The sequence below is a fragment of the Cynocephalus volans genome, chromosome 11, assembly GCF_027409185.1.
Source record: "Cynocephalus volans isolate mCynVol1 chromosome 11, mCynVol1.pri, whole genome shotgun sequence".
NCBI lineage: Eukaryota > Metazoa > Chordata > Mammalia > Dermoptera > Cynocephalidae > Cynocephalus > Cynocephalus volans.
In genome coordinates this window covers 113784469-113801068 of record NC_084470.1, presented here as the reverse complement: position 1 = coordinate 113801068, position 16600 = coordinate 113784469, and the positions used below count along the sequence as shown (strand labels likewise).

Sequence of the window (16600 nt, the reverse complement as noted above, 5' to 3'; positions counted from 1 at the left end):
TGGGATAGGGCAGGATCAATCCTCCTTTGCACCCATTTCAGAGGAGGAAGCTGAAGTCTGGGAGGGGATGGTTTTTTTTCCCAGGGCATCCTGTGAGTCATATGCCAGCTGCGACAGGGGTCTAGGGCTCTGGCATTTTCCAAGGTTTTTGGCTATATATAAATGCACCTGCTGCTCAGAAGTGTCCTAGGTCAGTACCCTAGGGAGAGACTTCTGAAAAAACTTGATTCCAGAAACAGAAAAGTAAAGGGGCTCATGTGCCCTGGGGGGTTGAATTGTTTTACTCAGGCTGCTTTGCTGTGTCCCAGGTGAGGTCCTCTCTGGGGATCACCTCATTGGCTAAAGATGAGACCTCTCCTTCTCCTGTGTTTTGGTGAGTATCTCTTCCCCTTCTTCCACGCCCTTTTTATATAGCAGGCGGGTGACAGTCACGGGTTGGAGGAGAGTTTACCAAAGTGTGAGCATCACCCGTCACCTGTAGTCTCCTGGGTTTGGAACACTTGTCTCCTGGGGACACCTGTGAGATTTCCCCAGTCCTCTGGGCCTTTGGGGAGGAGGATTCTCTGCCTCTCTTGAAAGACTCTCAAGCGTCTTCTGTGTCTTCTGTGAGTGTGGTTCATGGTTTCCCGACTGCTCTACACAGCTCATTTCCACCCTTTCACTCTCAAGCTGGATCCAGAGCCATTGTTGCTTGGGTTCTTGATTTTTTCAGTGAATAGTAGATGGGCACTCACGAAGTGTGTCTGGATGAGCTTTGCAGATAAGGAGCAGAGAGAATGCAGGGCTCTCCCAGTGTTCCACAAACGGCTCAGAAATCAGCCCTGCCCTGGGCTGCTGAGAGAGGCCATGCTGCCCGCTGAAAGAGTTGTAGGCCATGTCCTGGTGGCCAAGTGCGTGTCTCTAGCTTGATTCTAAATGCCACATATAGATGCCACATTTCAGGGTCATCTGTGGTTTTTGGTTGCCACTGTTTCTCTTCCTCTCCTATTCAAGTTTGGGGTCATAGAATATGAAATCAGCTTTTAAAAGTCTAACAGTATCAGGACTGCAATCATTACCACCAGCACGAGTGAGAGAGCATGAGTGAGGGCGGGGGTCTGGTCTTGCCGATGTCAGTTTCTCTGAGGGACACTGGGGAGGCCGGCTAGGCCCTCTTTTCTCTGGGCCACACCCCACCACCCTCTATGATTTCAGCCTTGCCCAGCCTCCTGCGTGCCCAGCATGTCTGTTCCCGTGGGGCCTGCTATCCACCTGTTGGGGACCTGCTCATTGGGAGGACCCACTTTCTCCGAGCTTCTTCCACCTGCGGACTGACCAAGCCTGAAACCTACTGCACCCAGTATGGTGAGGTAAGCCCTGCTTTCATGGTCTCCAGGGCTGGAGGAAGGTGGGACGGGATGGGATGGGTGAGCCTGCCAATTGTCCACGGAACATTTAGCGTGTACTTGGTGTGGGCCAAGGCCTATGCACTGTGGGGGTGGGAGCAAGGGAGTGCAAGGAAAGCGTCAGGCTGATCCCTGCCTCTGAGGAATTTTCACATTGGTTGGGCAAGAAAAAATGTACTCGGTATGAACTGAGTAGTTCTCTTCTCTCATCTGCTTGAAAAAGACGGAGTCTTTTCTCAGCCCTTGGGCATGGGCAGGGTAGTTTTGGAATAGGCAAATAGATAACCATTGACACTTTAGGTATGTAGGGTCTGCTGCACCATCTTTGTGAGATAAAAACAGGGCTGGGGGGGCACGGGTGCTGGCTCTGTGACTGAGCTGTGCTCCTGCCATGGCGTGCACTGATCTGTGCTGTGGTCCCTCCATCGCCAGCATCTCTCTGGCCAGTGGTGGAGTACGTGTGGGAGCAGAGCTAGCAGGAGAACATGAAACTGTAAGCTTGAGCTCATCTTCTTAAGTTTGCCACTGTTGTGTGTAAAGAGCTAACTTCCTTATCTCTCAGCCTTGTTGGTCCACCCATGTCACCAACCCAAGCAAGGTGGAAAACATTTGAACCTGTTAAAGGACACAGGCCAGTGAGATAAATGAGAAAGTGACTTGAGGTTGTCAAGGAGAGTCAGAGACTCAACTGAGAAGTTGGAAAACTGAACAAATCCAGGAGTTTGATGCTTTGAGCTATGTCCATTAATGTTACCTGGTAGGCAAGTGGCTTTTCAGAGAGCTGTTTGTACTTTTTCTTCCACGTTGCCTCTTTGCATTTTTTGTAGGAACTTTGGTTTTCTTTTCTGTTCCCGTTAACAAGATGGGATCTTTCCTTGCTCCTCGTGTTTACCAAAGTTGAAATCACTGTGTTTTCTTGTCTCCCAGCTGCCTCCTTGGGCCATAGGCTGCCCTCAAAACATAGGCTTGCACAAGGGAATGGGTGAGGGAGTGGCTTGCCCTGAGTCTCTGCAGCCTTTGGGAAAACAGAGAGAGAGAGAGAGAGAGTGTCGCGATTGAGACTTGGGCTATCTGTGGTTTCCCCTTCCCAGGCTGCTGTGCCCTTGGGGCCATGGAGGGTGGTATCTGACATGGCCTCTGAGCCTCACTTCCCTTCCGGTCCCAGTGTTCTCTTGGCTATTTTTAATCACAGATGGTACTGGGTAGTGAGTGTGGAGGTGCTGAGCAGAGGCAGCTGTGGGTTCTGCATCTCACCCACTTGGACGTGGGGAAGCCCACTTGACAGGGTTGGGTAAGATGGCTGGCGTCAGGCCAGTACTCCCTGTGGACCCAGATTACTCCACAAGCATCAGAGGACCTGGTGGTGTTGCACGTTCTAGGCAACAGTGATTTTGGCTGCCCCCTTCCCACATACCCCCAACATTATATGCCATTGAGCCCATGTCTGAAAATTTCAGCAAGAAATTTTCAGCTGCTGATACCCTTGCTCAGGCTGACTCACTTCTGGGAGGGGCAGCAAGTGAGACCAGAGGCCCTGTCTGGGATGTACCTTTGCTCCCAGCCCTGTCTGGACAGCCTCTCCCCGCTGGTCTGCCCTCTGCCTCTCTCAGATGCCCCAGGCAGCCAACTGCGTTTCCTGCTTGTAAGCAGGCCCCTGAGAGCAAAACAGGATGCTTGCAAAAGAGAAGTTAGACTCTTGCAACCCCAGGAATGGATAAACCTCAGCTCTTTTCTGCTGTGAAAGCTGAGAAGCATTAGCTCTTTTATTCTTGTTCTATAAAGGGGAGTAAATCCATGGAGCCTCTTGGAAAGAGTAGAGGATGGGGACATCTTCCAGGTCTGCCACTAACTTGTGGTGTGACCTTGGGTAAGAGATCTCCCCTGTCTAAGTCCCACTCTCTTCTTCTGTAAATGAGGGGTAAGTGAGATAGTTTTTAGGATTCTTCCTTTGCTCCAGCATCCTTTGGGAATGAGTGCACTCCTGACAACTTGCGTGTCTCTCCCTGCCTTCTACCTGTCTTTTTTTATTTCTCTTTCCCTCTTCCTTACATGCTACCCTTCTTGGGGGCCATGGTTCCAGCAATGAGGACATAAACTACAGACACAGCAGCTTCCTTCTGTCCTTGGTATGGATGTACCTGGACTCTCGCTGGGTATGGTGGAGGCTGCGTGATCGAAGTTAAGAATTCAGAATTTAATTCTGTTGAGTTCCAATTCCAGTTTTTAAGTTTATTTTTGTTATTAAGGGATTCTAATAGCAACTATCATTTATTAAGCACATATTATGTGTCCTAGTCATCATACTAAGAGTTTTATATAAATTATCTCAATTAATTTCTATAATACCCCATGTGGTGGCTCTTGTTATCCCCACGGGCTATTGGGAAGGTTTAGGTGTGTGCTGGGACCTCAGACTTCTGATGGACACACATAAGTGTTGAGTTTTCTGAGGAGTTAGAGACAGGGGGTTGTCCTGGACAGCCACAGCTGGAAATGACATGGCACGATGCAGAGATGCGTTCCCAGTCCCCTCCTTTCCCTTCCCCTTCACCCCCCTCTACCAGCTCCCGCTACCACACACACCTCTGAGTCAAGACCTCTCATCAGCACCATTGCTGCATTTCCATGCAGGGTGAGCCCTGAGCCCAGTACAAAATTACCCGGCAACTTCTACCTGCCTGCTGATGTGGCATGTGTGCAAGTGTGGTGGGGACTTGTGACACTTGGACATGTCTGCCTACTCACTCCAGCCCCCACCCCCAACTATAGCCGACTAATGGAGGGGGGCTCAGCAGAGTGGGAGTTGCAGGAGCAGTGGGGACTCCTTTCAGTTCCAGAATTGCGTCTCCCAGCTCCGAGTGTGGCTTCTTTTTTGTGGGCCAATTTTAGCCTATTTCATGTTACCTCCTCTGCCCAATTCTGTCTCATTGCTAAATCTTATTGGCCTCAAGGGCTTGCTTCTGTGGATTATGGGTCCGTGTTGCAACCCTTACAGTGGACATAGGACTTGGCCAGCTTTGCCTTATGGGACCCCCACCTCACGTCCCCGACTTTGCCCTCCCGGGACCACCTGTCTTGATGGCCCATTAACTGTCTGGGCTTGGACCTAGGCTGTTCTTTACCGAAATGGCCTGAGCCTGCAGTCCCACTCTCTCCCTCTGTTTTCTTTCTTTCAGCTCCTAGAGAGCTTCTGGGCAAACTCATTGCCCCATTATTCCCTCAGTACAAGACATGGATGAAATGATCTGGGATCCCTCCCTACCCTCCTTCATTTCTGTGCTGTCCCTGAGCCTCAGCTGAAAAACGGGAGTAATGATAGCACCACTTCAGTGGGCTGTTGTGAGGACTGTGTAAAAGCAGGTGCAAAGTGATCACCCCCATAGTGCCTGGCAGGTGCTAACGGTTCTGCCTGCTCCCTTTCCTCCTGCCTCCTGGTGGCTGTGTCTGCATGCTCCATCTTCAAATTACACAACTGAGCATGTCTTCCCTGATTGGGACACACTCTCGCACACCTCACTGAGATCAACCTGTTTTTGGGCTGCCCTGCTGTCTGCCTCCCCAGGTGACCACTGCCAGTCTGGTTGTGGTGGGCTGTCAGAGAATTTCCAGGTACCTTGGTTAGCAAAATTGCCCCGGGCTGGGTGTAAAGACTGTCTAGTTCTGGTCCTGTTTCTGACACTTAGAATAGGGATGTAACCTTGTGAAGGTCATTGCTCCTCTGTAGACCACCATGTCCCCATTTACAAAATGAAGTTGGGTTAGTGAAACTTTACAAGCAGGCAGTGACTCTGCTTGCTTCTCAGAGACAGTTGGGCCATGTGTATAATTCTAATGGTCCACCACTGTCTCTCGCAGGGCAAGTGTGGGCAGAGGCCGAGCCATGACCTTTGGTCATCTCTGGGCTGGTGCACACTCCTTAGGAACCAGCGAATTTTGTCTGGAAGCCTTCCAGACCTGACTTCTGCTCCAATGTTGTATCTGCTCCCCTAAATGCTTTATTTATCTCCCATCCCCTCCCTTTCTGGGGGAAAACTTAATTATCCAGTTGCCTTAATAACAGTCTTACACAGTGCATTCCTCAGGTTAATTAACTGTGTAAACTAAACAGCTGTCATTTTTATCCTTGGAAATAAGCTAAGGAGCAGTAGCCAGTTGGAGGTCCCTTCTCCCAACATACACACACACCTCAGTGCTGCCACACTCACATGCACATGCCCCAGCAGCCACTGCCTTTCTTTGCTTGACAAATGTATGTCTTCTTGACTTTTGGGAAGGCTAAAGTGTAGGCAGAGGATGTGTCCATGCGTGTACTGTGATCCCCATCCTCTGTCTACGGAGGACTTTGGGCCTGTCTCTGACCAAAATATCTGCTTTTCGGTTTCCCAGAAGCTCTCAGTGGGTCTAAAACTTCCAAAGCTCCTACCATTGAGGGTTACTCTTTTGGATGAAGCATTGTTCAAAATGAAACATAAAATGATACAGAAAGGCTCCATATCAATCTATGATCAACCATTCATACCTCAGCAAGGGTTTGTCTATCAGAAACTTAGCTGTGACTTTTGCAAAGGGTCCCGAGAGAGTAAGACCCGGGATGAGTCATTTTTGAGGAGACAGAAGAAAATGGAAAGGGGCATGGTGGGGTGGGGGAGAGGGAAGAGTTGCTGTCAGAGAGAAGCAAAACTTGGGTTGATGCAATGTGAGATTCTTGGGTCCTAGTTGTTATGAGCTAGGGAGTGGAGCTTACGGAGCTAAAAGGAGAGAAGAGAGGGCAAAGGTATAATGGGAAGGCCTGGGGACAAAACTGGATGGCCTCACAACTTTGCTGGCCTGGCTTCTCACCCCATTGCTCCTGGGGTTTAAACCCCTAGAAGCCTCTGGACAATGTCTTGTATATCTACCTTGCTTCTTTGCCCAGCCTTCTGTCCTCTGCCTGTAGTCATGTCGGGGGCTGTAGGAAGCTGTTGTTACTGATAGAACCTGAAGAGGTTCCAGGAACAACAGACCAACCCTCTGCACTCAGATCTAGGGAGACAGCTCTGTTTCTGGAGAGGTCTATGCTGGCATTGAGGTAGCCCTTCCTTGGGGTGAAAGGGAGGGAGTGTTTTATTTATTTATTTATTTATTTAATGATCATACTTTATTTTATTTTTATTTTTTTATTTATTATTATTTTTTGATTAGAATTTTATTTTTTTATTTTTTTTATTTTATTTATTTTTAACTTTTATTTTGTCAATATACATTGTGGTTGATTATTGTTGGCCCTGGGAGGGAGTGTTTTAAAAACTAATTCTAGTCCCTGCAATTTCCAATGGTTGCCTTGTGTCCACTCTGTCCCTCGAATCAGAATGACACAGGTAGTGTTAGAGTCAGATAGCCTGGGACAGGAATTGGTGCTTCATCACTTTCTAACTTTATGGACTTGGACACATTTCTTACCTTCCCTAAGACTCACTTTCTTAATCTGTAAAATGGGGATACTCACCACTTGTAAAATGTGATATACCTACCTCAGAGATTTTGGAAGGATAAAATGAGATATTATATGTACAGTGCTCAGGAGAGAGGCTGGAACATTATAATTTTGGGTTGTGTGGTATACATCATCTCTATAATCAGCTTCAGAAAGTCGCCTTTTTGAACATAGTTTGGATGGAGATAAGGGGTGTGCTGAATTAAGACTTTGGTCAAAACTTTACTTCACAATAAGGAAGAAGGTGAAACTGAAATTGCATTAAAATACTGGGGCCCTTCTCCCCTCCAGCACCTGTGGCAGGCCCTGACTTTTGTCCATCAGCAATGTCCATTGACACAGAAATGCTGAGGCTTGTGGATCCCAGTGGGATCTAAAGGGGGCCTTGCTGACCAAAGGCCTTGAGGGTCTCCTCACCCCTACCCTCACTTCTGGGAAGAGTGCTTCCCTAGTACAGCATCTTGCCAATGTCTTATTTTTCTCTTGCTTCCTCTGTATACTTGCTGCGAATGCCTTTAACTTCTGGGCTGATAAGCTGGAGTAGGGGAGAATTCTAACAGCCTGTTGGAGCAAGATGGAGCTTCATTATCTCATCCAATCCCTGCAGTTTACCAATGAGGAAGCCAAAGTGGAGGAAATGTCTTTTCTTGAAGCCAGCTGGGTTTTTTTCTTTTGGTCCTGACTTTCCTTCTTTTGGCCCTGGCTGGTGGCCATGACCCTGACTGTAGCTTCTTAGATGCATACAGTCAGTCCCCTGGCTCACTCATGGGAGGGAGCTGCACCATGTACAACAAGAGCCCATTTTCCTATTTTTCTGCAGAATTAGCTCTGTGTTCTGCAAAGGCACAGAGCTTTTATTGGCATGTGCCTTCCTTTACTGCTCCTCTCCACTGGGATTTAGGTCCCTGCTGGCTCTTTCTAACTCCTTCACCCTCCCCCAGCTCTCTGGGAGGGTTTGTCTTCCGGCCAGACTGTTGAGCTTCTAGAAACATCCAGGATAAGGGAGAGGTCAGCCTTTCCAGCTGGAGAGCAAGTAGGAGCCAAACTGGCTGGAGGCCTGACAGACTGAGTAGATAATGATGCTGTGTCTCTGAGGTAGCGCAGCCAGGAGAATGCTGGCCAAATGACCCCAGAGCAGGAGGCAGCTGCAGCTGACAGCTTCCATCTCTGGGAGAGACGGAGGCACGTAGCACATGTGAGAGGAAGAGCCTACCGTGGAGAATCATGCACATACATATGCACGCTCACACACACTTGCATGTATACACATGCTACATGGATGCATACAAGAATAGAACAGAAAGGGAAACTGAGGCCCAGAGGGAAAGAAAAAATTAGCCGTATGTCTGTCCTCATGTGGGCTCTGACATAAGCCGCTCTATTTCAGGCCTCCATTCTGCTTGCTAGTTGACAAGCAGAGCTGCTTAAAATACCTGTCTCAAGCCTGTTGGCTTAGCCTGTCTCCAAGGATTGCGATACACCCCTCCTTTAGCTATGTTACTATGATGAGCAGCACCTTTTAAGTCCACGAGGCCATCTGATCCCTCTGGCAGTGCCTACACACGTGGAAAGAGAGTGGAGAAGCACGGAGTGCCCCAGACCATCCCTATGAAGACCAAAGGTGGGGGCAGGTCACAAGCCCACGGCTGACCACTCTGGACGTTTCTAGTTTGCTTTGTTTTATAGTGCTATTTTCCTGTGTATAAAAATTAATATATATTCAAGGCATAAAATTTTAAACGCATTGGTGCTGGCACTGGTAATTAAAAAATAACAAAGAAGGAAAAAAGCTACCTATAATCTCATTGCCCAGAGATATTAAGTTGAACTGTTGCTATTTTTATGGGTGAATATCAGCCATTTCATGTGGTTTCACCTAATACATTCGTATATTTCCTTCCAAACATTTTCTATTCCTTTAAAAACATAAGATTATAATGTACATACAAGTTTATGCCCAACTTTTTTTTCATAAAACATTATAATGTAATTACTTCCCCATGCAATTAAAAGTTTTCTCTAAACAGTGCTTTAATTAAATTAATTAATTATTTTTTAAAACAGTGTTTTTGATAGTTACATAATATTCTGTCACTTGGGCGTATCAAGGGCATTTCTACAGTCTCTAGCTTCTTGTCCCATGGCCCAGGGAAAGAAAGAGGCTTGTTTCTGGCATTCTCTTGGCCAGGGGAAGGACTGGGATCAGCTCCCAGAGGAGCTGGGGGCGAGCTCTGGTGACAGGCGCCGGAAGGCAGCTGGCCCTTGTCTCTCCTCAGGACACGTGCTGAGCACAGACAGAGGATGGGGAGTGGAAAAGTTTGTCCCCGAGAGGCTGGGCTGAGTGTGGAGAAGGGCATGCTCCCTGCCAGGCACCAAAATAGGAGGTTCTGGAGGGGAGTCAGACTCCATTAAGACTCTTGCCCAGAAAGGATTATTTTAAGTGCTCAGGTGACACATCTCCAGTCTCTGTGGCAACTGTGCCGGGTTAGCTGGAGCAGCCAGGTTTCTTCCCAAAGTGCTCTCTTAGGCATCCCCCACTACAAGCCTCAGGGTCAGACCAAGCCCTTCTTGGGACCCAGGGGGCAAGACAGAGACTATCACCTTTACCATGCTTCCCATATGTCTGCCACTCGGCTCGTTTCCTGGTGGAAATGAGGGGATGCGAGGGAGGGAGAAGGAAACAAGGCGGAGAGGAAGCTGGCCGAGGGCCCCAGCTGGTGCTAGCACTGGTGACCGGTCAATAGGAAAGTCACGTTGCCTCTTTGAGCCTCCGCTTTCTCAACTGTGAGGTGGGACTAATACTGGTTATCACATCGGCTTGTTGTGAGGCTTAAACGGGTTCCTGTACTGAAACTAACTAGCTCCGATCCTGGCACCCAGCAGGCACCCCATCACTTGGCACTGATCTTTTGCTACCTCCCCACTCCCGCGTCTCTCCTTCTGTGCTCCCTGCGTGCGGGAACGGAGTGTCTGGCAACAGTGTGAAATGAAAATAGTTGTCATTTACTGAGCGTTTACTATTCATTTATTCAACAAGTACAGCGCTAGGCATTTTCCTAAGCACTGAGAATGCAGCAGTGAAAGAAAGCAAGTTCCTGCTCCCAGGGAGTATACATTCTAGAAGGGGGAGGCAAACAATAGACAAATCAATAAAGAGACGATAAATGCACAATGCGTCAAGTGGAGGCACGCACTGTGAAGAAAGACGTAGCAGGGCAAGGGCGTGGGTAGTCACAGATGCAGGGCGAGGGACGCGGGCGCTGGGTGCTGTTTTACACAGGCTCACGTGCCAGCCGTTACATGAGCATTAAACACCCAAACAATCGGCATTTAATAAAGCATTTTTGGACAGGATGAGGACACCTCCAAGCACCAGGAAGGGTGACTGTTCCCCTATTTCATAGATTGGAGGGGAGAGCTGGAAAGTTGGGGGGGAAGCAGAGGCCCAGAGAGCCAGTTCTCCCGGCTCTCCTGCTGCGTGCTCTGCTACTCCTCAGCCGTGGGGAGGAAACGGTGCTGGGAAGGAGTTTCTAGAACTCAAGGCACAGGCCCAGAACATAAACTCTTTGGGACTGAGCTGTCTGGTTAATCTGTTCAGCTCAGCAGATACCCCTATTCTGAGACATTTGCCTAGTTGGCGTATCACCTTCCTTGCATGGGGCAGAGTTGCAGGAGCTGGAAGGCTGTGGAGACGGCCACCAGAGCTTCTGGTTCTGGTGAGTGGAAAGCAGAGGCACGGGGTGTGTGGAGGTACAGTTGTCCCTACCCAGGGGGATCAGCTGGTCGGGGAGGTTCTAGTCCAAGCCTTGCTTCTGCTTGTGAGTGAATTTGGAGCCCTCCGGTCAGTGTTCCTTAGGCTGGGCACAGAGTCTGGGATTATGGTTACTCAGAGAAAACAGATTTTTTGTGTGTTGCCTGGGGCAGCTGGGACAAGGTCATATTATATCTGTGTTGTGTGTGTGTATGTGTGTGTACATGCACACATGCACATAAGCACAGACTAGGAGAACAAGGGACATGTGCCCTCTCTGGCCATGTTCCTTTTCTTGGTGATATCTGCCCTGTCATGGAGCCCATGGGGTTTTCAGTTCTGTCTCCTGTCTCACTGTCTCACTCCAAGGGACAGACATAGGCCAGGGAAGGTGTGGTTTATTGGGGACCTCCCTGATGAGGCTGCATTCTCTCCTGTGGGTACAGAATACTGAACCTGGGAAAGACCCTCAGTCTCAGATACCAGTGCTGAAAGGCTTAGGGATCATCTAAATGTTACTAGAACGTTGGTTCTCTAAGGGCACGGTCTTTTTTTTTGTTTACCATTATAACCCCAGAGCCCAGAACAGTGTCTGGCACATAGTACATGCTCCGTAAATATTTGTTGGATGAATGCATGACTCTAGTCCAACCTACACTCAATTTACAGAGGAGAAAACTGAGCCTTGGTGGTGGGGTAACAGAGCTACGACCGGGACCCCAAATTTCCTTGTCCTTTTTTTTTGCTGTCCTCTCTCCCTGATTTTCAAATACCCAGTGTTCCCCAGGCTGCCAGGATTAAATGAGATAAAATATAAAACTTCCTCACTTGTGTCTTACACATAGTAAGTACTAAACTAATGTGAGTTTCTCCTCTTTTTTTCTGTTTGCCCTTAGTACACTCCTCAAGTTTCTCTCCAAGGCAATGTCATGTCTCCAATTCTTTTTCCCCACCACCTTATACTTCTTCCCCAGCTAGAACATTTATTTATATTCACTTGCTATGTGTTAGGAGAGACACAAACAAATTGAATTAAAAGATGACCAATAGCCCTCTTTTAAGAGATGAATCCTCCCAAGTGTGTTAATGTAATCAATGGATCTCTAAGGGTAGGATTTCCACAGAGGGGATGTGCTGGGATCTCAGGATACGAGGCAAGAAATCTATCAGGACCCTTTCTCTGAGCTTCTGCCGTCTTCCTTTCCCACAGTGGCAGATGAAATGCTGCAAGTGTGACTCCAGGCTGCCACACAATTACAACAGTCACCGCGTGGAGAATGTGGCTTCATCCTCAGGCCCCATGCGCTGGTGGCAGTCACAGAATGGTGAGGACCTGCCACCTGCAGGGGTCCAACCTTGTGGATGGAGGGCCCCTGGGAACCCTTTGGACATGGGTGTTTCTTATGGTGGTGGGACATGGGCGGTTGGTGAGCAGAATATTTCTGCCTGTATATTTGGGGCCTGTTGGATGTTGCAGGTAGAAGAGGCTATGGGAGGCAAGGAAAGGGTGTGTGGAGAGAGTAAAGTTTTTATTCCACTCCACTTAGTCTCAATGGGTGAGCTTGTGGAATGCAAGCACGCTTTGGGAATAGGTCTGTGTCAAGCAGACAAGTTGAAATTCTTTAAAGGATGAGAGGCATCAGGTGATGGTGGGAAGGAAATCTGGCCAAGAATAGATAGGATCTTGAATGGATAATACTGGTGTAAGTAGAAACATACTGGTACCCCTCCTCTCCAAGAGGGAAATCGTAGAATCAAGATTAGAGGCTTTCTGACTTCCCTGAGCTAGTCTAGTCCAGAGCCTGCTTCAGGGATGGGAAGATGGAAAGTCTCTGGCCTAAAGTTTCTACTTTTTGTCCTTCCAGATGTGAACCCTGTCTCTCTGCAGCTGGACCTGGACAGGAGATTCCAGCTTCAGGACATCATGATAGATTTTAAGGTGTGCCCCCTGGGGATAGCAGTGGATAGGAGAGGACCCCTGGGCCATGTGGGCTTGGACCATGGAGGAGCACAGTGTTCTTGTCTCTCTCCAGTCTGGGGGTGATGGCACCACATGCTGGGTGGTCTCCCCTTCCCAAGGCTGGGGCGACACTCACCATGAGCCTACATCATGGTGACAGCAGTGAACTTGCTCCTGGGAGAACAGTGGCAACTCCAGGTTCCCTGTCTTGGTCGTGCAGTGGTTGTATATCCTTCTCCTCTCTGTGTCCCCGACCTTCAACCCATCTAATTCATTCAGCTTTGCCAAGTACCAACTCTACTGGGCCTGGATGCTTATTATTCAGCTGTGTACTATTGGTATACTCTATTTTAATAACTGTGCAGATGACATTGAGTTTAGCAAAGAGCCAAGAACTCGCCTATCCACAAGAAAGATGTACCTTTGGAGTGGCTCTCCTGGTGGGCAGTCCACTCATTCGGGCTGTTACTTCTCAGACCACTTTGGATCCTGCTCTTGGACTAGCCTTCCGAGACATTCCTTTTGGAGGGAACATTTTTATTCATTTCTGACAAGCCATTTTTTTCTTTTCAGAGATTTGATTTTATTCTTTCTGCAGAAATAGTCAAATATTCCAGGATCAAGTTTGGTTAGTAAGATTAGATGATCAGCAAGGGTGAAATAATTTTCAGGCGTTAAAATGAGCTTGAATTAAAAGTAACAGCCTGATTTCTTACATGACTGAGGAAGCTGGCTCTAAGAGCCTCACCCCAAGAAAAGGTCAATAGTATTTGGAGAAATGCCAGTATTGTTTAACCAAATGCCCAGTCTCTAAAGGTGACAACTTTGAAGGGCAACATTCATTTGGATGGAAACTGTTAAATAGTCTCATTGCTTTATTATCATTCACCCATTCACTCATCTGTCAGTTCTTGCCACACACATATCGAACACTGATTGTATGTTAGGTTTGGTGCCAGATATTAGGGACAGAAAGATGAATAAAAGGAAATCATGATCCTCAAGCTGCTTTTACCATATACAGGGAAGACAGACAAAGAACCAGTAGTGGGAAGTGTGCTGGATACTCTGATATTGCTCAGAACAGGTTCTGGGGAGCACAGGAGGGGGCGACTCGCTTGGTCTGTCTTTCGGGGGGTGGCTGTCAGAGAATGCACCCAGGGAGGATGAACCTTCAGAGACCAGTAATAGGCAAAGTTCACTGCAGGCAAAGAGAAGAGCAGGTGCAAAGGCAAGGGGGTAAGAGGCAGGAAGATGTACAATCAGGAAAAGGGAAGGGAATGTGCCCGGGCTCTGGAGGGCAAATGTGTTTGTGATGATAGGAGGTGGGATGTGGTGCAAGATGAGTTTACTGATAGAAATAGGGGGAAGGGAGAGCAGACCTAATATTCACCATTCATTCAACAAATGTGTGCTAGACATCTCTAAGTGCTAGATGCCGGGGCACAGCTGGGAGCAAGACAGACGAGGGGCCTACGGTCTAGTGTACCGGTTCTCTGCCTGGACCACTTTGGCTTCCCCTCTCCCCCAGGGGATATTTGGCAATTTCTGGAGACATTTTTGGTTGTCACAGCTGTGAGTATGCTGTTGACATCTGGTGGGTAGAGGTCAGGGATGCTGTTAACCAGCCTACGATGCGTAGAACAGCCCCTCCAACCAAGAATCATCCAACTTAAAATACGAACAGTTCTAAGGCTGAGAAATCCTGGTCTAGAGGGAGAAGATGAAAAGTGAAAACCAACAAATAAATGATTGGAAATTGTGGTGACATTTCTGAAGGAAACTAACAGGAGGCTGGAATAGGAAATCACGGGGTGGGATGGGCAGGGTGTGGTTAGCAGGTATAAAAAGATCTCTGGGAGGAAGTGACATTTAAGCTGAGAACAAAGGTGAGAAGCAACCCCCCAGGGGGAGGAGCATTCCAAGCAGAAGGAGGGACAGGTGCACTCCAAGCAGAAGGAGGGACAGGTGCACAGGCTCCCATGAGGGAATGAGCCTGGTGTGATTTAGGGTTTGAAGAGCAAGTGGCCTGGAAAGAGGAGAAGTGACAGGGGGTGCCCAGGGGGCACAGGGCCTCTTCACCCATAGTTAGGAGTTCAGATTTTATCCAAGCATAGTAGGTTAGAGGATTTTTATCAGAGAGGTGACTGTGGGGAAATCAGGCGGGGGTCAGGGGGTGGAGAGAGCAGTGCTGAAGCTGGAGAGACAGGCCGGATTTGGGATCTGTTTTGGAGGCTGGGTTTATGAAACCTGTGGTTTGAAGAAGTGGCCTAAGCTGGAGGCTGTCAGCATACAGACCCCATTTAAAGCCACCAGAAATGGAAGAAGTCACCGAGGGAGGGAGCAGGGACGCAATAGTCATGCTAAGGAGGTACACTTTATCTTTAGGCCAATGCAGATCGATTGAAGGGCCTCAGTACCAGATAACAGGTCAGGAAGATCTCTCTGTGCAGAGAGGAGAGTGGTTTGGCAGCCAGGAGCCAGAGCTCCAGGCTGCAGCAGTAATGAAGGACTAGCATGACCCTAGTCTGGACTGTGGCCATGGCAGAAAGAAGGAGAGAGGGAGAGAGGACGGACAGAACCCAGAGCTAGCAGGGATAAAAATGGTTAGCTGTAGGAAATGCAAGAATTTTCTGGCCTGCAAGCCCCGGTGGGTGGGAGGCTGAGCTGGGGATCACACCTTCTGGAATGCAGATCTTGCTTCTATTACCTTCCATGGTTCCCCTGGGGAGAACCCACCATGGCCTGTGGTTTGCCAGGAGGGTTGGACCAGGATGCTCCTGAGCCCACTTGCTCCTGCTGGGCAAAGTGGGCTCAGCAGAGTGTTTATCTGTCTGCCTCATCAGAGGATCCTGTTTCTGTGACTGTGTCTCCAATGGGGCACAGCACCAGTAGCCCCCCAAGTCGCTCAGCACCCCCACCCTGCCTGTCTCCGCAGGGGCCCATGCCCGCTGGCATGTTGATTGAGCGCTCCTCGGACTTCGGCAAGACCTGGCGGGTCTACCAGTACCTGGCTGCTGACTGCACCTCCGTCTTCCCCCGGGTCCGCCAGGGCCAGCCCCAGAGCTGGCAGGATGTTCGCTGCCAGTCCCTGCCCCAGAGGCCTAATGGGCGCCCAAATGGGGGGAAGGTAGGTAGAAGGAACCCTGAAAACTGAAAAAGTAGGCACAGAAAAGTCGCCGACGTCCCACTGTTCACAGTCACACACACTTCTGAGAAGACACGAGAACACACTCGGTCAGCCCCCCTGGCTGTCTTTCTTGAGCTCCCCAATAGTGACCACTCTGGCCACCCTCAAGACATTGGCTGCTTATCCTGCTGCTGCCTGCGAGGGCTGTCTCAGAAACACCTGGGGCTGCTGCATCGCCAGCCCTGCCCCCGGCCACAGCCCTCCCCCGTGGCTCATGGGCACGTCCCTGCAGTGGGGAGGAGGAAACTGACTTTACTCCAGAAGGAGGACTTTGGGATGAAGAGGTGGGTGGACGCAAGTGAGCAAATCACACACCTAATTTCACCTCTGATCTCACCATAGCAGAGTTTAACACAAGAACGAGCTTTTTCAGTTTAACTCTCCCATCTAGCCCAGTCCCAGTCCTTGGTGGGGGGTGGGGGGGAAGAATTCAAGTATAACCCACAGCTCCAGGCCGACCTAGAAGTGAGAATCTACCCCAGAAACATCCAAAATGTTTCTCTCCACATCCTCTAAACTTGGGTCAAGTTCCTTCATTTTTTCCATGATTGCTTTCCCCACCCGCTGGCGGAGGAGGCTGGAGCTTCTCTTCTCCCTTTTCTGAGACGAGATGCTCCCACATGCACCAGTGCTCAGAGGGGGCCCCTCTGTGGGCCGTGCACCTCCTTCCTGCAGGCTTATCAGCTCTTTCTGGTTGAACCCCTAGCCAAATCTGTGTGAGGCCCGTTCTCCAGATCCCAGATCAGAACACAGGACATTTTCCTAATTTATAGAGGCTTGACGTGAAAACTCCTCCTTGGATATGCAGATGAAGTCACAATCTAATGAGTGTTTTTTATTA

General features: G+C 49.0%; 1 protein-coding gene across 1 annotated transcript in view; it reads left to right on the top strand.

Moving 5' to 3' along the window:
- Nucleotides 1-291: 291 nt before the first annotated feature.
- LAMB3 (laminin subunit beta 3) overlaps nt 292-16600 on the top strand; it is a 36056-nt gene continuing 19747 nt past the window's right edge. Inside the window, exons 1-5 of the mRNA XM_063114410.1 lie at nt 292-373; nt 1195-1349; nt 11820-11934; nt 12475-12548; nt 15508-15699. Of these exons, the coding sequence (XP_062970480.1) occupies nt 346-373; nt 1195-1349; nt 11820-11934; nt 12475-12548; nt 15508-15699 (564 nt within the window). The 5' untranslated portion in view covers nt 292-345. The remainder of the gene's footprint in view (nt 374-1194; nt 1350-11819; nt 11935-12474; nt 12549-15507; nt 15700-16600) is intronic.